The 24,815-nt window shown below is 40.4% G+C and overlaps 3 protein-coding genes across 10 annotated transcripts in view; 2 read left to right on the top strand and 1 right to left on the bottom strand.

Moving 5' to 3' along the window:
* nhsb (Nance-Horan syndrome b (congenital cataracts and dental anomalies)) overlaps positions 1 to 9,552 on the top strand; it is an 84,697-nt gene extending 75,145 nt beyond the window's left edge. For all 4 annotated transcript variants that reach the window (XM_072671167.1, XM_072671170.1, XM_072671168.1 and 1 more), the window contains exons 7-11: positions 1,062 to 1,257; positions 1,474 to 1,605; positions 1,720 to 4,704; positions 4,816 to 4,939; positions 5,071 to 9,552. In XM_072671167.1, coding sequence (XP_072527268.1) covers positions 1,062 to 1,257; positions 1,474 to 1,605; positions 1,720 to 4,704; positions 4,816 to 4,939; positions 5,071 to 5,677 — 4,044 coding nt within the window. In that variant the 3' untranslated portion in view covers positions 5,678 to 9,552. The remainder of the gene's footprint in view (positions 1 to 1,061; positions 1,258 to 1,473; positions 1,606 to 1,719; positions 4,705 to 4,815; positions 4,940 to 5,070) is intronic.
* A 4,253-nt stretch (positions 9,553 to 13,805) lies between these two features.
* Positions 13,806 to 23,501, top strand: LOC140547928 (retinoic acid-induced protein 2-like). Of its 3 annotated transcripts, XM_072671211.1 has the most exons (3): positions 13,806 to 13,974; positions 16,379 to 16,466; positions 19,687 to 23,501. In XM_072671211.1, exon 3 carries the CDS (start codon positions 19,720 to 19,722, stop codon positions 21,145 to 21,147), a length of 1,428 nt encoding a protein of 475 aa, XP_072527312.1. In that variant the 5' UTR covers positions 13,806 to 13,974; positions 16,379 to 16,466; positions 19,687 to 19,719; the 3' UTR covers positions 21,148 to 23,501. The 3 variants fall into 3 exon arrangements, with proteins under 3 accessions (XP_072527312.1, XP_072527311.1, XP_072527313.1); XM_072671210.1 differs by lacking the exon at positions 16,379 to 16,466; XM_072671212.1 differs by lacking the exons at positions 13,806 to 13,974; positions 16,379 to 16,466 and adding an exon at positions 17,113 to 17,201.
* Positions 22,408 to 24,815, bottom strand: part of scml2 (Scm polycomb group protein like 2) — a 37,014-nt gene continuing 34,606 nt past the window's right edge. For all 3 annotated transcript variants that reach the window (XM_072671207.1, XM_072671206.1, XM_072671209.1), the window contains exon 15: positions 22,408 to 24,333. In XM_072671207.1, coding sequence (XP_072527308.1) covers positions 24,208 to 24,333 — 126 coding nt within the window. In that variant the 3' untranslated portion in view covers positions 22,408 to 24,207. The remainder of the gene's footprint in view (positions 24,334 to 24,815) is intronic.

The raw sequence follows: 24,815 nt of genomic DNA, 5'->3' as shown, positions 1-24,815 counted from the left end.
CAGCAAGCCAAATTGCTTCTCCTCCTACCAACGGTTAGATGCTTTGGGGGGTGCAAGTCGAAACAAAGTGCATGTGTAATTGTAGGCAAGTTCTGACGCCCAAAGCAGGTTTTTTTTTACCTAAAAACCCCTGGGAACCTAAATCTGAGTGTTCTTCCTAATTAAGTTAATCTGGCTCCCCTGGGTCCCTGATTTAAATGTACAAAGTATGTCTTCCCAAAGAATGTCTTCCCAAAGTCTAATGACGTCGGCTGTATTTCACTACTATTACTCTCCTTTCACTGTGGAATGGGCGGTCCTAAAAGTGGGTAAGGTTTACGTCAGCATAACCCTGACCAATCACAAGACTAACATGGCTCCACCATCTCTTCAAGCCCCACGGCCGGTACCTGTCACCTGTCCCACTCCCCTAGCTGCCCTCAAGGTGGTACCTATATATGAGCTGGGAACTTTTTAAATATGAACACTTCACTTAACACCCATAATTAGCATAATACAAAACATTCGATGTATTAAAATGTTCCCAGAGGCTTTAAAAATGTCAATATAACAATGTCCCACATTTATGCTTTAAGTTTGGAATCTTCTAAGCAAGTCTTCTAGTTTGTTAGAGTCTTATAGCTTGACTGTGGATGTGACACAATCAGTTACCAGGTCACAAAAAATAAAGTTTGCTCAGAAGGTTACTTTGTACATTATGTACATCTAAAAATACTACCCCTGAACAACCTCCTGCATCCCTGTAAAAAATCAGCTTCTTCATGGAATTCTTCATGGAAGCTAGAAATGCAAATGTGGTTAACATCTGTCCAAAACAGTTTGAGGGGAAACTGTTATTTACATTGTGTGCTGGATTTTCAAATAGCAACTTGTTGCCCTCAAGACCTTACTGACTTTTTTGCAGCTTCTGTGGTGTGGCACAGCCTTCATGAATTCTTTAACACTTCCACCTGCTTTGCTCCTTTTTGTCTTAATGAAAAAACGTGCAGTATAATATAGATCAATTTGTAAGTACAGTCACATATACTGTAATAAACTATGGAAAAACTACTGTGTCCTAGGCCGGAACCAATACAAATGCAGATGGGGATTTGGTAGCACTGAGCCACAGGCCAAAGTGTCCTGTTCCCAACGTGCCCACCACACTGGACAAGCAGACCAACTGGTCGAAGGCCCTGCCTCTTCCTACACCAGAGGAAAGGTTGAAGAATGAGTCTCAAGTCATCTCCTCATGCATTATCCCTATCAACGTAACTGGTAAATACCCAGCTGAAGTTCATATGACAACCCCATTAATGCATAGTAAATTCTGTGCTAGTCTTTGAATTAGGCTATGTAAGGTATCTGAATGCTAAAAGACTTGTGTGTCCATATCTCAAAACTGAGGTTCAGAGCTCTAGGAATAAGTCCAAAATGATGGGTGCATGATGGAGACCTTTACTTAGTTCTGAGGCTGTACCTTTTGGATTGCAGGCGTAGGATTTGACCGGGAGGCCAGTGCCCGCTGCTCCCTAGTTCACTCACAGTCAGTGCTGCAGCGGCGAAGGAAGTTGAGGAGGCGGAAAACCATCACTGGCATTCCCAGAAGAGTACAACAAGACATGGGTACGACTACTTGATGGTCTTCTTTCAAACTGTGGCTGAGTGAACCATGTGAAATCATGTTGATAATAAAATCATGTTGACTTGTGACTGTATGTTACTTCTAACTTTCACCAGACTCAGACGAATCTCCAGTTGCCAGAGAGAGAACTGTAGTGGTCCATGCCAACCCACATATGTCTCTCTGCCAAGAGGAGCTCTCACTCAGTGGCAGAGCTCTAAACACCAAGGACTCTGGCTGCCAAACAGATGACTTCTTGATCGCTGCCCCATCTAGGAGGCGTATCCGTGCTCAGAGGGGTCAAGGGATTCCAGCCTCCCTTTCCCATTCCACTGGAAACATCACTTCCTTACCAGATCGCTCTGATACTATGTACACTGTGGCATCTGGCACTCGCTTGCGTTCCCGAAGTTTACCGCGAGAAGGAGGACGGCTTCGGGATGAAGATCATGATGACAGTGATGACGACGATGATGATGAGGACGACGAAGAGCTTTCTCCTTATGAGGCTGAGGACTTCCTGCCAGGTCCAGGGCAGAGGATTCTAAAGGACGAGGAGGAGAGCACAGATGACCAAGCCATGCCAGAACTCCAGTTGGGAAGTCTGAAGAGGATGCAGCACTCTGGTAGTCCTGAAAATTCCTGGATTGAGAGAGGCCGGTCCAGGCTCCCACGCAAAGCTGACATGGGAAGCTGTGAGATCTCCTCCAGTTCAGATACCTTCAGCAGTCCCATCCACTCTGTTTCCACCACAGGTGTGCTTGGGAGCCAGATAGACCACAAAGAGGACCATCAGTCTTCGAGTGGTAACTGGAGTGGAAGCAGCTCCACATGCCCTTCCCAGACCTCAGAGACAATACCACCAGCTGCCTCACCTCCCCTTACTGGCTCCTCACACTGTGATTCAGAACTATCCCTCAACACGGGCTCTCATATCATTGACGATACTACTGGCTTCATCATTGACCCCTACCACATGGACCGGACGCAAGGCCAAGGCCACAGGTCTAGTTCCTTTACTTCCTCAGCCACAGATCAGATGGATGATGCGGGTGTCAGTACTGCTAGCGATGGGGAATGGAACTGCAACCAGGACCAGCAGGATCATCCCTGCCCCCAGGACTTCAGTCCGAAGCACTCAAGGGAAGATGAGAGTGGCGTAAGCTGTCCCAGTTACTCCAGTGGGGAAACATACGAAAGCTTCAGTGGCCAACCACCAGCTGAGAAATTAGAGAGCTCTTCACATTACACCGTTGACACTGAGGGCTTCTACACCTCCATGCACTTTGACTGTGGTCTTAAAGGTAGCAGAAGCTATTACAACTATGCAGCCATTGACCCTGACTGTGGCCCAAGTGGGAACATTGCACCTGGAATGGGTGAATACCCTCAACCAGATTATAGAGGAATGAGTACACTTGGAAGACAGTGTCTCTCCTTAAGAAAACCAAAGGCCAAGCCACCCCCACCAAAACGTAGCTCTTCTTTAAAGGAAACAGGCAGCAGCATGGACGTTCCAGAGCAGAACGAACCAAAGATTACTAGTGAGCTGCCCCTGCCTTTGTCTTCCAGGGAGATGAGGCTGCAGCTGGACTTGGCCGGTTCTGCCGGGCAACTTGAAACTGCAGGTCTCTGTGACGAGCCCATTGGTGCCTGGGGTGTGGAAAATGTCAGAGAAATGCTAGACTGCTCCTCACCTTTCAGTTCCTCTGACACACATTCCTTCAAGGATGAGGGTGCTGTGCAGTCAGACTATGCAGACCTCTGGCTCCTCAGTGACTTGAAATCCAGTGATCCTTACAGGTCCCTGTCCAACTCCAGCACTGCTACGGGTACAACTGTCATTGAATGCGTCAAGTCACCGGAGAGTGTGGAAACTCCAGTCTGTCGCCCAAGGTCCAGGCCCACTTCACCAACACTTCCGCCCCCAGAAAGTGACTTCAAACTGGGTTCTCCTGAGAAGCTTGCAGGGTTGGCATCCCCTTCCAGTGGATATTCCAGTCAGTCAGAGACACCAACATCTTCCTTCCCTTCTGCATTCTTCCCAGGGCCACTGTCGCCAAACACTGGCAAGAGGAAACCCAAAGTACCAGAGAGAAAGTCCTCGCTTGCTTCTTTACAGCAGCAGCCCCTTGCCTTTAGAGACCCAGGCTCTTCCTTCAGGAGGGATACTGACTCCCAGGCCATACCTCCCAGCCACCTTGACCTAAGTGCTCTTCACAGCAAGCCCTTTGCCCACAGGAACCAGATGCACATCCTTCATCAGAACAAGCAGAAAGCAGCTGCAGCGGCCGCTGCAGCAGCAGAGGCTCGCGCAGCAGCTGCTGCAAGTGCAGAAGCGTCTAGTTCAACACACCTGGCTATCACACCGACTGTTTTGAGATCTGTCCAACTGCGATCCATTGGTAAACCAGCAGAGAGCATCCAGGGGTACGAGCAGTGTACTGATCCGTCAACTCGACCCAAGTGTCCCGCAGTAACTATACAGACCCCTCCCTCTGAAAGCAGGCACAACAGAAAACCACCAGCTTACAAACCGCCTGCTGTGCAGTACTGTGAGTCTCAGCTCTCACTTCCAGAGACCATCGTTACATCGCATGAGGGGGTAAAAGTCAGGCAGGAGAGGTATGGCCCAGGAACCTATTGGGCAATGACAGCTTTCAGAACACCTGTGGAACCAACCATTGAGCAGGATGAGCTGTCAGCTGAAGTAGCCCAGGGCCCTGGAACCCACAGAGATCAGCAAGAACCAGAGAGCAACAGGTGTCCAGATGAGGAGGCAGAATTACCAGCAGAAAGTGTCAAATCCGAACACAGCGAAGCACCCAGGCCAGATCCTCCAGCGGAACCCTCCCTGTGTTTGCACAGCACAATGTCCCCTCCTGCTTACAGTGAAATACACAGGAGTGACTTTGCACTGTGCAACAGTCCTGACAAAGTGCCTGCTAGACATTCAGAAGCATCATCGCACACTTACACAATCAGCGATGCCAGAAGCAAAGAGGACGAGAACGAGACATCAGGTGTCACTACCAGAAGTGCCTCACAGGATGGACGCGAGGATGGGTCGACCCCAGACACAGAGGATTACTTCAGCAAGGGTAACAAGGGCTTCAACATTGTCACCATGTAAATTAGTGCAAGTGTCTTGTGTTTATAATGTATACAAATAAAATAAAATCTGAGTGAAATATGAACTTATTTTTCCACAGACTCAACACCGAGTGACAATTCAATTTCTCCTCTGACTGATGACTCAAAGCCTGATGATGATAGTATATTCCCTTCTCCTAACAAACTACGCACAACTGAAGACCTTTTTGCCATGATCCATAGGTGAGTGTCACATTTCAGAACAAATAATTGTGATGGCCATCATGAGATATTTGTGACAATAAATGGTAGTAGTTTGTCTTTCTAATATACAGTATAACATGATATCCCATTCCACCTTCCAACGCTTTCAGATCAAAGAGGAAAGTCCTTGGGCGGAAAGACTCAGGGGAGCTCAGTGGAAAAAATCGTCTTGGTGTTGCTCCTGTGACTGCCCCCGTCACTAACCCCGTGACATGCCCTGCCACGCCGACTTCTGCCCCAGCTTCCTCTGCTGGTTCCCAGCGAGTCCCAGGACCCATTTACAGGAGTGCCAAAAAATCCAGCACCTCCAATGAGGAGTTTAAGCTACTGCTGCTGAAGAAGGGCAGCCGCACTGACTCTAGCTATCGTATGTCTGCCACTGAAATCCTCAAAAGCCCCATTGCCCCCAAGTCCCCAGGGGAACTGTTGTTGGAGGCCGCCAGGCAGCTGGAGGAGCCCCCTTCACCTCTGCAGGAGTCTCCTTCTAGTGTAGAGACTCTGGCCAGCCCTTTGCCCAAGGCCAACACTGAGGGTTTCTCCACAAAAACCCTCACCATGTCTGCTGCCTCCAGACAAGGTCGTTCCAGGATCCCGCCTGCAGCCAACAGCAGCAGGTACAGCACCCGCAGCAGGCTGTACACTGCCCCGATGCAGGCCATCTCTGAAGGAGAGACTGAAAACTCGGATGGAAGTCCACATGATGACCGCTCCTCCTAGTGGTGCGTTTTTAGTATTGACTTTGGGCGTTTTTTTTTTTTTTCTTACCAGTGAACAGAACAACAAATCCCTCATAATTTGAAATTTGAAACATAAAATTATGGGAAAAAAACATATCTTGACTGAAATATGTGTGATATACAGACATTTATATATTTTTCCTCTTAAGTATCCCATCATATCTTAAGACATTATAAAAAAATCCCTTGCTCTCCTTGAACTTTTTTTGTAGTGCATAAATTGAGTGAACCTATGTTGTGGCCAGTGATGAATGTGAATCTTGATCACAAGCTATGGGAGCACCCGGTGGTTAATTTATTGTATGGATGCTTGACATCATTCCTAAAGAAACGAAACTAAATACCCAGTCTATCTTTGTTCATTCACAAAATGTGAAGGGTGTACATTCTAGCAACATGTTTACCATATATATTTTTTTTATTATTATTTTCTGATTTCCATAACAAATTGGGTTTTACTGTATTATCTTGGGTGCACAATGAAAGGGAAATATCTTGTATAGTATTAGACACGACGAACCTGCTAAAGTCCCAATCAGGAATTAACGAAAGACCACAGAAAAAAAGAAAAAAAGAAAGAAAAAAAAGATAGTGTTTACAAAATGAGAGATTACGTTCAACAGACACATTTGTGTGCTTTGTAGCATTGTTTGAAGACTTTTGTTGTTGCAGTACAATAAACTGACCTGTCAAATGTAGCGATTCCTAATTGGGATTTTAGCTAGGCTTATACGGGACAATCGCACTGTGGCCTTTCCTAACAGGAGGTCTGTAACTGCAGATCAGTTCTCCAGGCTTGTGGGCAGTTTTTTTAATGGCTGAGATCTCTAGAAGCGTAAATGAATTGGTTTGCAAGACCTGCAAATCTTTTGCACTTGTTTGAAGATGGAGAAAAAAAAACGATTCCTCTGATCTGTATTGACTGAAATGCTATAATGTATATTTATAATAGAAATGAGGCCACGTGTCATCCATTCAAAGTAAGAGTAGATCTCAGATGGTATTACCCAGGACATAGGTCATATGAATAGATTTCATTAGATATTTTAGTGCTAGAAAAGTTTGCCATGTTGTTTTAAATGTCCATAATACCAACGGGGGAAAAGAAAATGTTATGTTTTATATATTTTCAATGCACTTAAAGTGGGGGGGGGTCTAATATGTTCATTGTTTTCAGGTAAACCACATTTAACAACCTTAACATGCAGAGGCCAATGTGTGCAAGCGAAATTACGAGTTTGTAGAGAAAAAAAAACACGTCAGTGAATTCTTCGCCTGTATTCTATGAATACCCTTACGCAATTGTGCATACTGTTCAGTCTGAGTGGGGCGGATTCACTTTTGCAGTGGATTTCTTTCTACTCAAGAACAGAAGTCTTTTCTTTGAGGTCAAAACCTCAAAGAAATTAGCAAGATTTGTCGAGCTTACACTGTGCCGAAGAGAGGGAGGGGATAGATAAGCTGTGAACCGAATCCGTTTTTTCATTTCCGATCATCGTCAGTTTTCTGCTGCGCACTCTTGTCATTCTCCCCTTTTTTTGTCTTCTGTACAGCATGCAATAAGACACTAGAATTCATCGGGACATATTTCACCTGAGAAAAAAAAAAAAAAAAAAAAAACATTTTCAAATCACTTGAATTTGTTGAGGATGTGCTATGTTCAATAGATGTACAAAATGTTAAGGTTTATTGGTGAGAGTTGCATTTTGGGTTTGTTTTTTGTTTGTTTGGGTTCTTTTTTTATCTGTTGTATGCATAGACTGAGCTTTATCCCTTATGTGGAAGGACTGGACAATCTCTTAAAGCACTGTTGAGTGAAATCTAGGCATATGGCAAAGCAAAACAGCGTATGTTTGTTGGACAGGGTTAGGCTAATGTCTTTAGGTGATATCTGTGTTTGTTCTGGTGTAGGGAAGGGTGAATACGATGGCGCATAAGAGAGACGGATGGTTCTTTTGCGTTAATGTAGCTGCATCTCTTGTTATTTGTGACTGGTTGCTGATTTGCAAAATGCTGGATAAGCATATTTTGCTCATTATTTGTATATATGTGGTTGTGCGACTAACAAATATATGATGATAATTCAGCCTTTTTTTTGGACTGTTGTTGAATTGCCATGTACTGTATGTCCTGACAGTACTTTGTAGTATTTTTGTTCTGTTTGTTTTGGAATATATGGACAGGTATCATTACTCCGTGGTAGAGTAACATTCACTGAATTCCCGAAGCATCACAAGATTTCTTACATTGTTTACACAGGAATATAGAACTGTAGGTATTACTGTCTCATTTCACTTTCCATCATTTTATTGCCCTTTTCTCTCGTCTCGTCTTGAACTCGCAGCTTCTGTTTTCGGCTCAGAACACTGAAGAAATACGGACTGAACCTTTTTATTTCTGTGCGTGATCACATGCTTTTTTCGGGTCATACCTATAGAACTATGAAATCTATGAAATTCTCTATTAGATTGCAACATTTAATAGGAAAAAAAATAAATATTTAAAATATTTTTAATTACGGGATATTTTATCCAGAGAATTATTTTGTTAATAAATGTAGAAAAGAATGACGATAAAGCTTTATTTAACTAAAAATCATAATAATAATAATGATGATATTAATAATAATAATAAGAAGAAGAATACTGATCGAACATGTTTCATATCAGGGGTGTATTAGCCAATGGAAAACAAGGATGTTACATAAATACTGTACTTATGAATCTTTTTCATTAGCTGTAAACTTGCATTATTTACATATATGCTGTATGATATACAACTCTAGTCAACTCTTTCTGGTGCTCTGAAGTAAATCCTATACCTAGGCCATATTCTCTCACTATTGCCACACCACATACCATTTGTCCTTTTGTTCGAGTCCCATGCTGATCCTGACTTCAACACTAGTGACATCCTGAAATTTCAGATATTGTAGCAACAAACTTGTATTTTGTCCATTTTCTTTCATGATGCACCACAGTGGATACGTAGTTTAGGATGTTACAGTCCTAAACTGTCATGCCATTGAATCTGTCTAGGCCTTACATGGACATTTCTTAATTTCTTTAGTGAAAGGGAAGGTAAATGGAAGGCCGTATTTGCTTATCAGTGCTTTTTTTTTTTCATTGAACTGTCAGCCTAGGACTGTTGTACTGTTCCAAATACGTCATATCAAACATGACCCATTCAACACAACGCATACACTGGTCAAGAGCTGTTTGTTGTTTTCTTTCCCTCACTGTGTCTGAAGTGTTGTAATTCATTTTGAAGACTGTTCTTGTGCGTTTTCCTTTGAAAAACTAAACTGACTTACATGTACCACCTAATATATCACAACTGCACGAACGGGGAAGCACATTACGCTTTTGCCAAAGGGTCTCTGATGTGTACAGGTGTGCAAGTGAAATAAAAGAAGCAAACAAGCGAGAAATCGGATGAATACGTGTTGGTTACGCAGCGAACGCATCTGTACCCGAAGCATTGTCACTCAGCCTACAAGCTTCACTTCAAGAGTTGCATCTGGTTTGTATTTTTGTATAAACGTGTACATACAATCTTTTTAACGAACCGGACAGAAGAAAAACAAAAACAGACAAAGAAACAACAACAACAAAAGAAAAAAAAAAACAATGCAAAGTGGTTTCTTTTTGTAAAATGTTTTCAAAGTTTACATTGATTCCAAGCCTTTGTATATTTTTTGAGCTGTGCAACACTTTCGGTCCTTGTATTTATTTTTTATTAGTAAACATTGTGACAATTCCATTGTAAATTTGAACCATTTCTTGCCAGCTCAACTGGCTTGCTTAGTAACTGTGCATAGAGAAGGCCAATAAATGTGACTGCATTGAAAAATAACTGCCCCTCCCCAATGGTTGGCTCACTTATTTACTGAATTTGAGGCTGATTTTGTTTTGTGCTTGCCTCTGTCTTTGCCACAACAAAACATCCCATTTCTGTTACTGACATGTTAGAAGCTTATGTCCTTTTGTGTCCTTATGTCCTTTTTCCTTTTAACCAGCAAAAGTGGAATTGAATTCACACAGTTAACCAGCAGAGGGCAATGTAGTACGGGGAAGCTCTCTGCATTTTGAATCCAACCAGTCTTAACATTTTTTGTACAAAAAAAAATAATAATACACACAAACATACTCAAACAATATATATGCAGTGCATTTTCTATTTTTCATTGTGTTTTTTTCAGTACTCTTTTTTTAGAATTCTTACACACTGCTACACATTTTAATGCACAATTACAGTTTATTGTTTAATTTACCATATTTTAAAACAATCAGTTGATTAAACTACATTTATTGACTGTTAGATTAGTTTAATTTGGCCAATTCCTGGTTTGCTTCTAGCCCCAAATACAAATTACATACAAAAATACATTCCTGCCTTTCACCCAATAATTTCGATGGACTTCGGCCCCACCATGACTCTCACCAGGAATAACTGAACCAAGCCAACATGCTCAAGCTGGCGCTCGGAGAAGGTTTGTACATTCATTTTTACTGAGACCCAGAGGGCCCTATCAGAGGGCCCCATCACAACCCATCTTAATCTCAAATGAATCCCATCTAGGCCCCTTTTGCAGTGTACAACCCAGATGGGTCCCATGTTTAGTCACTTTAACCACAAAACATTGTGGTTCCAAGATGAGCTACCCATACAGGCCCCACATGGGCATCTTATCTGGGAAGCTGGATGGGTGGATATAAATGAAAAGAGAAAAGTGAATGACAAATAATAATTAAAAAGGAGAGATAAGACAACATCATGGAGAGAATAAAAAATAAAAGACAACATTGCTATTAAGTTATTAAGATATCAGCTGTGATATCACAGTCAATCTACAGTGGGGTCCAAAGTCTGAGATCACTAGCTTCTAATTTGTATTCCTTAAAAATGTAAATGCTTAAATGCAATCTTAATTATATTATCAGCAGCAACATTAGTAGCATTGCAAAAGCATTTTTAAGGTTAACACTTCAGAATTACTCCAGAATTACGCCTCCATACATTTGACCTAAAGCCTATCAGAGCCCTGTATATCAAGCTTCTCAAAGTTGCAAATCTTTCCTTACTGACTAAAAATCCTCAGAACATGTAGAACTGTATTTTTAAGTTTAGGTGTAGGTTTAAAGTGACAATTTCAATGTTCCTACAACATAATAACTCTTGTATCTCAAAGAGTGATGGAGAGCCAGGAGCTACCTGTTGATGGACACAGTGAGGTGTTGAGGGCAAGCTTCATGTAAAATACATATTATCAAGAGAAACTGGCAAATTTAAGGTCAGGCTTGCTTTTCTTCAGGGTACTTCAGGGTCCTAGTGCTTCATTTTGTGCTGACAGGTGTCTAACAATGAACGCCTATAGGCTAACTAGACCCTGCAGGACATCTCAGCTGACCAGAGAAATGTTAGGCCCTCCTTTTTTTTTTTACATTCATGCATTAATAAAGACCAAACATTATCTACAAAAGAAACACAAACTGTTGAATTGTCTCATTGTGTAACTAGGTCTCCACTCTATATCACCTTTAAAAACTTGGTGGTTCTAAACAGCACCTAACAGAGTTCAGCTAGTGTTACAAGTCAAAGAATCCATAAAGGGTTTTTCCCACTGGTGGGAAATGTAGTTCTAGATAAAATCAATTGCAAAATGTTCCACTATTGTTACAATTCAGAGACACCAGTTGTGAATAAATAAAATGACCTGAATTGAGAAACATTCTAGAAATATGTTGTGTACTCTTAATATTTTATATTAGCACATCTCATTCACACATATGTATTTAATTCATATATTTTAATGCCAAATAAGAAATATTGATACGATTTAAGATCCATTTCAGTGTTGAAGTCAACCTAGAATTGATCTATTAGTCATTGATTTCTAAGATTTCCATCTTTTGTAAACATTGTAAAGCAAGACGTAATTAAGGCCAAGCTATTTATGATTGCTTTTGCGCACTAAAGGAGTTTAAAATATGACCCAGTGAGCCGGCTCTGAACCATAGGTGTGACCATATTTGTCATTTGTAAGTCAAAACGTAGAGAGATCACAGCTGCTGGTCTCATGGGTCATGGCTTTGAGAGCCTTTTCTACGATTCCATTCAAAACAGGCCACCCTCCAACCACTGCAATCGTCTTGTCTGAAAGTCAGAGCCGCAAAATCCCGTGAAGAACCAAAGCCTATCCATCTGTCACTCAGAATGAGCGAGAAAGACATCATGGAGACAAAAGAGGAGTTTCATTCCTCTGAAGAGGGACCCCACAATAGACCTCATTGTTTTACAACTACATAGGAAACTAGAGCCATTGATAATTGATTAAGCCTCTAGATGAGGTTTGGTTGGGGTTCGACTGGGATGACGAGGCTGGCCTGTGGTCGTGCCCCTGACCCCCAGGCTTTAGGACACCAGGAAGGTCATGGCAGTCTTTGAGGAGAATGGCAAAACAATGAGCCTTTTAGAGATAAGAGCAAAGGAGGCTGTCAAACAACAGACCACCATCATCACTTCGGACGGATTCCTTGTCCCTCTGTGCGCTGCTCAACTGATTAATTATTGGGGTTAATAATAGGGTATTGCCATGTACCAGTGGAGCCTGATGAAACCCAGAAGTAAATGGGAAGTACCTCCACATTTTGTAGTTATATAACTTAGAGAAGAGGCTGATAATATTGTCTGAGTCGTCATTGTTCATTCAATTATTGTGGTATATTACATTTATGGATGATTAATGTGATAAAAAAATAAGAATAAATTTAAAATATATTTATATTTATTTATAAAAAATAAATGTTAAGCCTAAGAATTGATGGACTATGCACTATTAGCCACCTTTAACACAGGCCTTTGGGCTATTGGCCCATCCTTAAAGATATTTGTTTCTTATAAATAACCAGTACTGTATGTCATATCATTTTAATATGGTGAAAATATACTAATTCTTAATTGTCTTGCTTTAAGAACTTTTATTTGCCTTATGTGGTACCGTCCCATAAGTACTTCAGTTGTGTGGAGGGGTATGGACTGTGCTATAACAAGGGTTATTTACAGGGGTTTCGTTTTCTAATGGTTTATTTTCAATATTAAAGGAAATGGTTAATTATTTTAAGTAGGCCTATTTGGAGGTGGATTTAAATCTGCTAAAATTATATGAGTTTTTTTTTATTTATTTCAGGTTTGCAATTGACCAAGTTGTGCATTTATGCCAGATGTTACAATATAGGCTATTTAACATCTGTCTAATAAATGAATCAAAACTATTACAGCCTAGTCCTTTTTACATAGACTTTTCAGTGTCTGTTCAATTCAATTTACAGAGCTCTCCGATCCCCTTTCGAGAAAGCCAGTGGCAACAGTGGCAAGGAAAAGCTCCCTCAGATCGAGAGGAACCAACACTCAAAAGGGGAACCCATCCTCCTCTGATCGACCCCGGATAATAACAATAAAAAACCAATTATAAACCAGTTCTGAATTAAGAGAAAAATAGCAAATATTCCATTAAACCATAAAAGATGAAAACGTGAGTGCCGTCCGCTGAGATGCCCAGTTCTAACTTTTCCAGCCCGGTCCAGCCAGCCCTGGCTCTCCCCTACCCTGCTGCCCGCTGTCCGGCTCTGGGGCCTCGCATTGATTCCTCCTCGCTTCCCTGCATGGCTGTGCCTGTGACTGGACTTTATCATCTCACTCACGCTTTCATCTTTTAGGTCTTGATGGAATATTTGCTATTTTTCTCAGTATTCAGGATTCAGGATTCATTTTTTTATTGTTTTTTTTTTTCAGTTTTGCTTTTTATTGTTATTATCCTGTGTCGACTGAAGGGAAGTGGCTGATCATTCGTCCCTCCTCTCTGTTTCCTCTCTGTCTCTTTCCCGTGTACTGACATAATTTTTTATTTATTTTTTTTTTTGGGGGTGGGGGGTGGGGAAGGGGTGGGCGTGGGGCTTGGCACTAAGTGTACTAATCAGTCACTTTCCTGGAGTGGTAATGAACCCGCGAAGTGGGGAGCTTCTAGCCAATCACACCGCAGGAGGCTGGACTAGCCAGAATACGGGTGGGGAGACTCTGCCTTTTACTCTCACAGGACCCTCTCCACTCCGAAAGAGCGCAAAAGAGGGAATCATGTCCAAGCGATCGATAGATTAAAAACAGTCCAATAACATAATTGATCATTCAGGTACATACAGAAGTATGACCGTGACCGTGAACATGGCGGATGCGGGACGTTTGAAGAGCGCTTAAACTGACGGGTCACGCCGAGGACAGGTGAGCATTAAAAACACAGACAGGCCGCCGTGCACCTTTCAGTGTGTGTTCATCTGACAGACGCCACGTTAACCCGAGACCTCTGTTCACTTCGTTTCTGAAAGTTCGTCATTCAGGTCAGGTAACTTTGACAGAAGTTAAAATATGGTACCTTTTTTTCTGTCGTTACTCTCAGACATTTTCACAACGCAGTAAAGAGTGAGAACTGTTCATATTTATTTTCACATAAAACGCTCGTTTTTAGTTTAATACGCTGTTAACGTTTCCTTTCATTATATTTTGAAAAAACGTTTTATTAATATTTTCCTGTTCAGAACTATTATATTTTTATTATTTATATTTTAAGTACTTTATTTTTACTGTATGGTTTTCACTTGCAATTTAATGTGGTTACGGTGGAACCTATTTAAGGCCAAGTGTGTGTAGTCGGTCATGTTGTCATCTCTAACTGGCACAAATCCAACATTTTTTCATCATCATTATTATTTATTTATTTATTTTATTTTTTGCTCTAAGGTAACATCCGGGTTCATGTATCAAAAGCAAAACGTTTTATGAAGTATTACATTGTATCTTTTTTAATTAATTAATTGATTTATTTACGTTTTTTATTCCTCAGAATTGAACAGGCTGTGTTATTGTGCTTTAAATGATCCAAATATTGGAAAACAGTTTATCTTATTTTTTCTTCAAAGTTTTAAAGTATATGGTTCACTCCTCAGTCCACATAGTCCATTTCTAATATATTAGGATGAAGCTTTTTGCGGTGTCTGACTATTAGCCCCGCCCATTCAGGTTATGAGCAGTGATTCAGCCTGGACTGCTTTTTAAAAGAGAGACAGTAGTCAGTCAAAGCCCATCAATTTATTTACTGGAGAGAATACATATTGTTCTTATTTGTTAGGCATCTGCAAGATGTTATTGTTTCAGTAAAGGTTTTCATGGTGTAGATCTTTTCTTTAGTTATACTGGTAATATAACATAGTGCAAACATTAATGGAACACTATTAAAGCTAGGACAGCTGCTTTTGGCAACATTATCTACCATAAATGAGTTTTTTTTACAGCATATACAATATGCAAGACTTCCCCATCAGATTCTGGAGGAGACTCTGAGGACTTTCATGTCTGTAACGTGAAAGCCATTATGGCAAAGGCCACGAAATTCACCCTGGTCTTTCTCACTCAGATACATTGACAAATACCACTACGTAATCTCTGCATCATTTCACTCAGGCATTTGTAGCTTAAGGCTCTGGTTCTCTTTCCCTCACACATGTGATCCTAATGCACCATGCAGATAGTGCCATTGTTCTGATTCATAAGTGTCTGGATGGGTTTTCAGTTGCGTTGCATCAGAGCAAACCGGCAGCCAAATGTGAGAGGACTACTTCTGGGGGTTAGCTGCTCTATTGTGTTCAAGCTCAAATAACTTCATCTTTGATTAACACACCAATGCCACACTTTGCTTATGTAGAACAGCTGTGTGATGTTTTGCGAGTCCCTGAGTGAGGATATTTAAGGGTGAGTGACTTTTAAAATGCACCTTTTTTTGGATACAGTTAACCCCCATTTGCACTCACACCATTGTAGGCTGAACTGTTAAACAATAGGTTCTCACTTTTAGTATTATTCTGCAAAATCCCCACTCGTTTATACAGTAGGAGAAATTTAGACTGACCTGTATCATCTGATCAAAGATAGGGGTGGCACCACCTATGTGTAACATTGTCTATAAAACCCATCATAATCTATAACAACTGCTCAAGTGCCTATAATACTACCTTAAAAGATCATTTTTCACGCATAATCTTCTCTAAATGGTGTTAGCCTGTCTGGTGTTGGCCCAGTGTCTCTCCACATGGAGGCCATTAAGTTCCACATACATCATATTCAGCCCATTAAGGTTTGGCCCCAGAGGAACACTATTGGGAAACCGAAGCACAGTGCTCAAGAGCTGAACCCTCTGATTATAAGCAAAGCTTGGTCTTCCGTGGCACAGAGCCTGTGATATGCATTCTTGTGGTCATTTCCTCTAGTTATCAAGCAAACTTTAGCTTTTTACATCTACTAGTTGTAAGGGCTAATGAAGCCATGGCCTGTTAAGTTAGGACCATTAGAATCTTCCCATTTGAAAAGACATTAAATACATTATTATTTGATAAATACCCCTGAATGATGTGGCGTGATGGAGTACTGACATTCTCAAAGGTTTTGTGGTTTCTCACATTTTATTTATCATTTAGTTTTATCTGTTTTTATTGGGTGTCTTATAAAAATGAAATAAAACTATTTTAATCAGCAGGTACGGTCCTATTAATGTGTGATGTTTTATCCCAACATTTCTCTGTCTAATCTTTTTGGTCTTCTCTCACATCTCACGTTTCCATTTCAACCCCTCTAGGGACCAAAGATCCACTTTCTGCAGTAACATCTCCTGATACTGCATTTCCTGAGGTTTAACGTGCGGGAAGAGATGTCTCTTACCCCAGGTTAGCCTGAATGACTGTTACATTGTTACAGCTTTATGAGATTGTCAAAGCAGTAAATATTTGCCTGGATATTTAGCAAGGCCTGTCTCCTCTCATTGTGCAGATTTGCTCATTGCATTGTAATCTAAACCAGGGCCGCTTTCTGCTGAAGGTTAGAGGCGGCAGTGATTTATGCGAGTGTTGAGCCAGCTTGTCTGCACCCTAAATGTGGGTGTGCAGACAGATACAGCTATATCCTCTCGCAGAGGACAGGATTATAGTGTGTTTAAAGCACGTAATATGGGATCTGTTGCATGGAGGAAGCTCGGTTGAACCTCCTTTTTTGCTTGTGAGCCAAGGGAGCTCTTTTATTTGTTTAGACCTTCAGGAGCTGGAATGAATACCTTAGTCGTCAGATTAAACACCAGCATATTTCAGCCAATTAGCAATGGATAATTTGTCACTCTGGGCCATTCTTGTAATGCATGCTGGGTGTTGTAGTAAGAGAACACTGATAAATGAAATAAAAACATGAAACAGTGAACTCTATTGTTAGATAGAGTGCTGTGCTACAGAGTAACAAGTAAAATTAAATTCTAGTTTTGACTGAAATGCGCCATATCGGCACAACAGGATGCACTTCTTTATTCTGATTTACTGGTTTTAGGTTTCATGGAAAATTATGTTTGAAGCCATGCTGTTTTGTGGAAGAGACATACCCTGAAAAAAAGCCTGGCAGCCCCTGGCAGGTACTTGGTGTGTTTGGAAATACGAAATCATTGAAATCTCTGCTTAATGGCATAGTTCCTCCTCCAGAGAGTAGTTGCAGCTTGTGTAAATCATTGGAGCAGTGCGCGAGCGACCTTGTAGTTTTTCCATATCCGAATAACCATTTAAAAGTACTTTTTTGTATTTGGCCAATTTATTCTGGAGTTCTTGGCAGGTACATTTAATACTTTTCAGGCCCGTAAAGTGAAATTCATGGTGCTTGCAATGTCGGGACGTGGATGTGTTTATTTTCCAAGGGTTTAAACAAATGCTTGAATTTATAGCTTACTATTAATTACATCATCTTACATAAGCTGACACATGCATGGAAAACATCAAAGGGGTTAGGAATGTCAACACAGCACTGTCCAAAAAGTGCCACTCTTTCAGTCCCTTAAGACACATTAATGCCGAAATGTTATGTTGAAATGTTTACACAGTCGAGAGCGGGCCAACTCAGGCTCTTTCTGTGCAACTAGACTGGAACAGAATATTCCACACATGAGTGAGACCGTGACAAAACTAATTGTGGACTCAAGGCAAAATCAATCACGTCAATAATTCATCAGCCTTTTATCTCATTATGGCTCAGATCATTGGCATAGTCAGCATCCTGTGATTCATCTAATGAGAAACCAACTGTTTGATTTAAACTCTACATTATTGCTCTGACAGAAACTGACCGTTTTGTTTCTGGATATTTACATACTTGTGAGCGTTTGTGTTTTTTCAGCGGTTCACCACAGGCCTCTCAGGCCTTTAATATGAAAAGCTTCCCCCCTAAACAGCTACATATGGGCCTGTTACCCTGAGCTTAACCTCTTCAGACTGAAGGTTTCAGCCACTGGAGAGGGGATGGGGGGGGTGCACTCAAACTCCTCATGTTGTACAGCAGTGACCGATTGCAGTATAAGTAAGGGCGGATCATGTGTCAGAACATACTGTCATGATATGATGATCTGCATACAGTACGCAGTGTGCAGCTGTATGTATAGTTTTATATGTAGCAGTGCAGATATTCAGTTTCTATACACAGGTTTGGTTTACAGGCTCTGTATATTTGGTCAAAATCTGTCTTTTTATGATACAAATTCTAGGCTAAGGTCAGTGTTATATGCCCCAGCAAATTTTACATTTAACACTGGAAAAATGTGCTGTGTAAACATGAGATACCAACACCATTCCAACTCCAGCGTGTTCAGTCTGATTTACGCAGTCGGTTTCTGCGTGACAACAACCGTTTTTATTTTCATTCCTAAGGGATACAAAGGTCTGCGCACCTTTCTTATGCAGCAATGATACAAATACACTAGTAACAACCAACAAACCACCTGGGATACCACTGCTACTGCCTGTCAATCACTTGTTATACCATAGCAAGCACCTACCAAAAACAGGTCCATCCTAGTGACCATTTGGCAACAGCTTAGCAACTCCCTGGAAGAGGTATCCACTTCTGTGTTTACTTCAGTACATACACTGTTCTAGTTAGAGCTCTGATTCTTTCAACATATAATATAACAATATATAACAATCAAATTGTGATCTCGATTTGAAATCCTATTAAGCTTCAAAAATATGTCATGCTCCTGGTGTACACGTGTGTATATTAATGCAATAGAACGTCATAACACACACCCGCGAGTGTTCTATTGCTTTTATTGCTTTTATACTAAAGTTTGAAAAATATATAAAGTAGGGAATAAATGAATAAATTGAGCGGTTAACATTGCATTTCATATGTTTAATGTCCTTAACATGCAGCTTGTTGCTATGTTACAGAAAAGAACACCACTCACTGAACAGCCTGTAGTTCCTTCTCCAGCTTCTTACACAGACCAACTAATTAAACCTGTGTAAAAGTACTCGTGCCTTAACCCATTTAGTTTAGATATGGCGTGCATGGCTGGAACTAACTGTTGTGTGTTATGCTTTTTATGACTGATCTATAGAGCTATCTCCTCACACAATCAGGAGTTTGATGTGTAATGAAGTGTACATCAGCTGAAATGTGATTTGAATCTTTTTTTCAATTCAGCATTATGTGTGTGTTGCAATTTATTTCTTAGCAGACTTTAATGTTGCCATAAATCATAAGAATAGTTTGTGGGTGTGGGAAAGCTAAAGCATTTAGTCTTTTTATTCTTTTTATTGTTTATGGGCTCTGTCAGTTCAGTCAAGTGTCTCTCTAGGGCACATACCTTCATTAAATCAACGCAGGGGACATTTTAATAAAGACTGTATTGTAACGGCTTATTTTGCTTTACTCTAAAGCAGCACCCCTTAGATTAGTTCAGAGGTTACCAAGTGGTCAAGAACACTACTCATTTTACCATGTGTATTTACATTAGTCCCTTTATGCAGCAGTATCAAAGGCAAGAATTGAATTAGGCTGCTCTTTAATAAACTGCTTACTTAAATACATTACAATACGTATACGTTTGACTGATGACCTCTTCTGCTCATTTCCTAGGAAAACGAATGCTTGGTTAGTAGAGAGTGCACCATGGAGGACCTTTGCAGCAAAACTCATCAGAACATGGGAACCCACGCTAAATTGTCTGAAGGAGTACAGGATTTGGACAACAGGACTCCCTCTGCTCATGCCTGGAGCAACAGTTTAAATGAATCTGCAAGACAACCCCTTTCCGCAGAACCACAAGACTCTGCCCTGTTGACTCCACTCACAGAACCATCGCTGGGATTGTTTCTCAAAACTGCGACTTCTTTACTACAGCCTGTATGCCTTGGGGCCAGTCCAGTTGTGGTCCCTGGTTATCTGCAGGGGGTACCAGGGGGAGCCGACACTCCAGTCATTGCACCTGGTACAGGCTCACTCACTTTACCTCTGATCTTAGATCAGCCAGGTTTGCGTTATTCACGTTCCCAACTTTTGCTCCAGTCCTCATGTCTGATGCCAGAACAGCAGCACATGTCAGGAGCTGAACAAAACTGTGGACCATCTCAGAACCCATCGATGCCTTTGAGTCAAACTCAGCACATTGAAGGAAAACCAGATCCTGCTTTGCACTGCTCAGAATTCTCAACAGTTCTGCAAGAACCATTTCCTGTTCTTAGAAATTGTGGTTCCTCAGCTTGTCAGGGTACCAGATCAGTCCCATCAAATTCTTTCAGCACATCTTTATCAGCGCAAGACGCCATTTTACCATACCTTTATACTGGTTTACCACTGGTCTCCCTTGTTCCTCCTGCCACCTTGCTAGTGCCTTATCCACTTATTGTCCCTTTGCCAGTGCCACTACCTATACCAGTCCCGATCCCGGTCCCATTCCCAGACTCCAAAGTTCTTTCCGGTCCCTCCTGTGCGGCTTCTACTACAAAAAAGAACAAAGGCACTCAAACCACAGTTAACCATAACAGAAATTCTGACTGTCGTTTCTTACAGTTACTAGCGCTGCCTACCCCTTCAGTTTCTCAGCAAGAAGTGCTTGACCTTAGGATTAAGGTCGCTCCAGTTCGAGCCAAGCAGGAAGCGCAGTTTTCTCTTCTGCAGGACTCTGCTTTGGACCTGTCAGTAGCAAAACAACAGTATTTGGAGTCATGCAGTGGTAATAAGCTGAAATGTCATGAGAATAGTTCAACAAATGCAGAACTCGCAGAGCGGATCACTTCTCCCATAAAACATTCACAAGGACATGAACCCGATCGTTTGCACAACCACTCCAACATAGATTTCGGTGTGCAGTGCAAATGGACAATGGAAGATTGCTTCACTAAGAGCATAGAAAAGTCTCCAGGCAGAGCTGTAAGCCCACTGCAGGCGCCTGCTGTCTTCTGCAAGAAATTAGTGAGGCAGCCCCAGGAGCACATGTTAACGAACAGAGTGGTCAGGCTAAAGAGAGTGACCTCTCGGAATATGAATATTTACCCAATCAAGAAACAGCATGTGGTAACATTTATTCCTGGCAAATAGCCATATCTCTGGTTCTTCTTCATAATACAGATATTGGAGGAGCTTGTGTGTTTGTTTTTTTTTGTGAGTATTGAAGGTCAAAAAATTTCAGCTAAGAATTCAGCTATTAGCTCATATGACATATATGACATGGATTCATATTTAGCAGTTTTATTGGCTGTGTGTAAAGAGATCTATCAAACCGCAACACTGACTTAATATACCCCCACAAATCAAGTGATGGATTTAAACAGCATTGAGAACTTGTGGGACAGTATTTGGGAATATGTTCAGAAGAAAAACCCAACAATGACAAGAATTGCCCCTCAATCTGATTTGAGTCTCTTAATGCTGAGCATCAGCATCTCTTTATTTTTAGTAGCAGTTTCTGTTTAATGAGTTCAATGAGACATTTTGGACTGATTAATTTCATTTATTTTTCTTAAAATGACGTTTTATAGTGTTTATATGTTTTATAGTGTTTATCATCCAGTCTGACTCTCCTCCCTGACCAATCAGCTCCCAGCTCCTTTACAACACTGTAGTAAAATCACTTCCTGTGTGTGTATAGTGGTACTCACTCTGGACTGAAATCTGTTGTTGGTCTGGGCAATATTGTTCGTTAATTGCGCCTTGAGGAGATCAGATGGAGCTCTGAAAACTGTGGTTAAAACAAAAACAGAACTGGATTGGGATTAAAATAGCTCATACCCGATCCATTAACATATGCCTGGATTTGCATATTTTACCGGAATCATTAAATGTTACCGGAATCATTAAATGCTTTAAAGAATAAAAATAAACATCAAATACTATTTTCTTTCTGTAAAATTACCCAATGTACCTACTGAGACAACCATCCTCAAATAAGCATTTCCAAATAAGACAATTTTCAAACAATATGGTTTTTAAAAGTTCAAAAAAAAAAAAAAAAAATCCAATTAGGGATTACAAAAATAGAAGCTCTTTCGAATTATAATATTTAGAATAATACAGTTGCCAGTTCATTAGGTTCTCTTAACTTGTGTCTACATAAGTTGTAGATATATTTTATATTTTTGTAGATATCTTTGTAGAAGCATTTTAGAACAAATACTGCAGCACAGGTGGTGGATTTACTCATAAACATACTTTGTGGCTTTATAGTATGTGTGTTTTAAAGAATAATAATAAAAAAAAAAACATTAAATACTATTTTCTTTCTGTAAGATTACCTAATGTACCTACGGAGACAACCATCCTCAAATAAGAATTTCCAAATAAGACAATTTTCAGACAATATGGTTTTTAAAAGTTTTATTGAAAATAGGTGTATTGGCAATGCAACCATTTCAAATGAGGTCAAACATAAACATTGTTTTCAAGTAGATATTTGAGCATTCAGGAGGCAATTTTGTTCTGTTGAAATGAAAGGAAAATATTGTAAGATGACCATAGTTATGATACTGTTGAAAAGTACTCCATTAAATGAGAGCTACTTCAACCTGAGTCACAGTTAACATAAGGATGTCTTAAGAACTAGGCAGATAAAACTAAACATCCAAATACAAAATATAAATAAAAAAATAAAAAATAAAAAAAGATTATCCAGTCTCGTTTTGGATCAACAAGAAATCAAGACAATGGTGTGTGCTCATAAAAACGAGTGGATACGCATGAAATAAATTATTCAACACTGAAATATGGAACCTTATCTGCATCATGGCTCAACATGTAGAAACATATGAAGGGTCAGGATTCATTAATTGTCAGAGCATATAAACATGTCATCTTGAAATTTTAAGACATATCCAGCAACATTTTTTTATTGTTTTTTTTTTTATTGTTTAGTTTTTTTGGAAAATGAGAGTCTTCACAGATTTAACTGAATGTTGAAACGCTAAGATAAAATGCCAATCAAGCCAAGTATTTATGGCAACTGAAGAGATTTTCAAACCAAACCACTCCCACTGAAATACACAAGACACATCTTCCATCTCAGAGTGACCCTGGGTCAGCATCAAAACTGTTGATCCTTAACAAGAAGAAGTCTGTTTAGTACTTAAATATTAAAACGTTGTCTAAAACTAAATCTGTGAGTTCCTTCAGAACTTTAACCTGTGCAGCATGATTTAGGCCAATGTATAAAAACATACGGATTGTGTAACATTGTGTATAGACGAATGCATTGGTTCAACATACAAGAACAAGATTTCTTGAGTGGTAAATGGTGACATGACTGGAGTGGCTAATAAACGAAAAGCAAAAAAATACCAATGTACATCCTGAGTAAATTACAGTTTTACCAATAAATATAGACTTTTTCTCAGCATGCTGTAGCTGCCGAGTCAAGAGAATTTGACATGTGATGTCTATAGTCAAGAATCTGTGATCTTAGAGAAGTGGAGAGCTGCCTTCTATAGCAATTCTTTTCTTTTGGTTTATGGTGTGTACAAAATGGTGCACCAGATTTAACCAATAGTGTATAGCTGCAACAACAGAAAACAGTTTGTACGGTTAATTCTCCTACCAAAAGAGTCTTGTCGAAAAAATATAAAAAGAAAAAATTATCATACCCCGCAGCTTCCAGTAGTTCTGCTTTTTATGATTTCACATGATGCCGGCATTACCCAGAACTGAAGGGTCAACGGCACCCTACAGAACAGCATATAATGAGTTTTTTCTAACTGTTGCAACAGTCTTTCTCAGTCTGCAGGGAGTAAAAAGAACAGTGTAAGTCACTAATTCCAGTAAGCAAAATTCTGTCTTTGTGTATAGGCAGTACAACATTGTGCATTAACACAAAACACAGAAACCCTTTGGGATTCAGCTTAATTCACTGTTGTTTATGAATTGCTGCCTGTGTCGGTCCTTCTCGTGAAAGGGTATGCTGAGGTTTTAAGTGGCGTTTGCTAAACTGAGTCTGAAATGATCTCAGTGTGCTGAGAAGATCCTTCTGCCACCCTGTTGTTGCCCAATTTCTTGGCCCATCCAAATCTGTTCCTTGTCTCTTCTGTGTCCTTCTCCAACGCTGACTCTTTAAACGCGCTTGATGCACTCTGCTGCCCCCTCCTGGAGTCTGTGTAAACGGGCTGTGCCCAGCTACTGTTTGCCCTGTTTGAGTTTCTCAATGTGATGGCAGAGTTTGAGGGCAGGACCCAACTTCAGCCCCATGTACTTCATTATCATGTCACTCCGCAACAGCATCAAGGCTTTGCCATCAATTTCCTGGAAGAATGAAAAAGCATGATAAAGGGATTACAGAAATAGAAGCGCTTTTGAATTATAATATTTAGAATACAGTTGTCAGTTCATTAGGTTCTCTTAACTTGTGTCTACATAAGTTGTAGATATCTTTTATATTTTTGTAGACGTCTTTTAGTACAAATACTGTAGTACAGGTGGTTGAGTTACTCATAAACATACTTTGTGACTTTATAGTACGTGTGTATTGACCCTCTTCTTTCCTATTTTATTGGAATTTCTTACAAAACAGTGTTACATGTTTTCACAAGAGACTGCATGTTATACAGGTCTTTGTTACAACATGATAATGTTAATCATGATTGTGTTCACATTCACGAGTTCAGCCTGTTTTGCTCAAATAAAGAAAACAAGTTCAAATTCCAGCAAAAAGGCTGGCAATCACTGACATGCAACTCAGTGTAATGTATTAATAGTTTCAAAGATGGTACAGCGAACAGATAAGT

Source organism: Salminus brasiliensis, chromosome 25 (genome assembly GCF_030463535.1).
Source record: "Salminus brasiliensis chromosome 25, fSalBra1.hap2, whole genome shotgun sequence".
NCBI classification, from domain to species: Eukaryota; Metazoa; Chordata; class Actinopteri; order Characiformes; family Bryconidae; genus Salminus; species Salminus brasiliensis.
Note: the sequence above shows the minus strand (reverse complement) of the source record. Positions and strands in the feature narration are given on the sequence as shown.

Coding starts and splice junctions, on each gene's coding strand:
- LOC140547928 (XM_072671210.1), top strand. CDS start 19,720: ATGGAGGACCTTTGCAGCAAAACTCATCAGAACATGGGAACCCACGCT.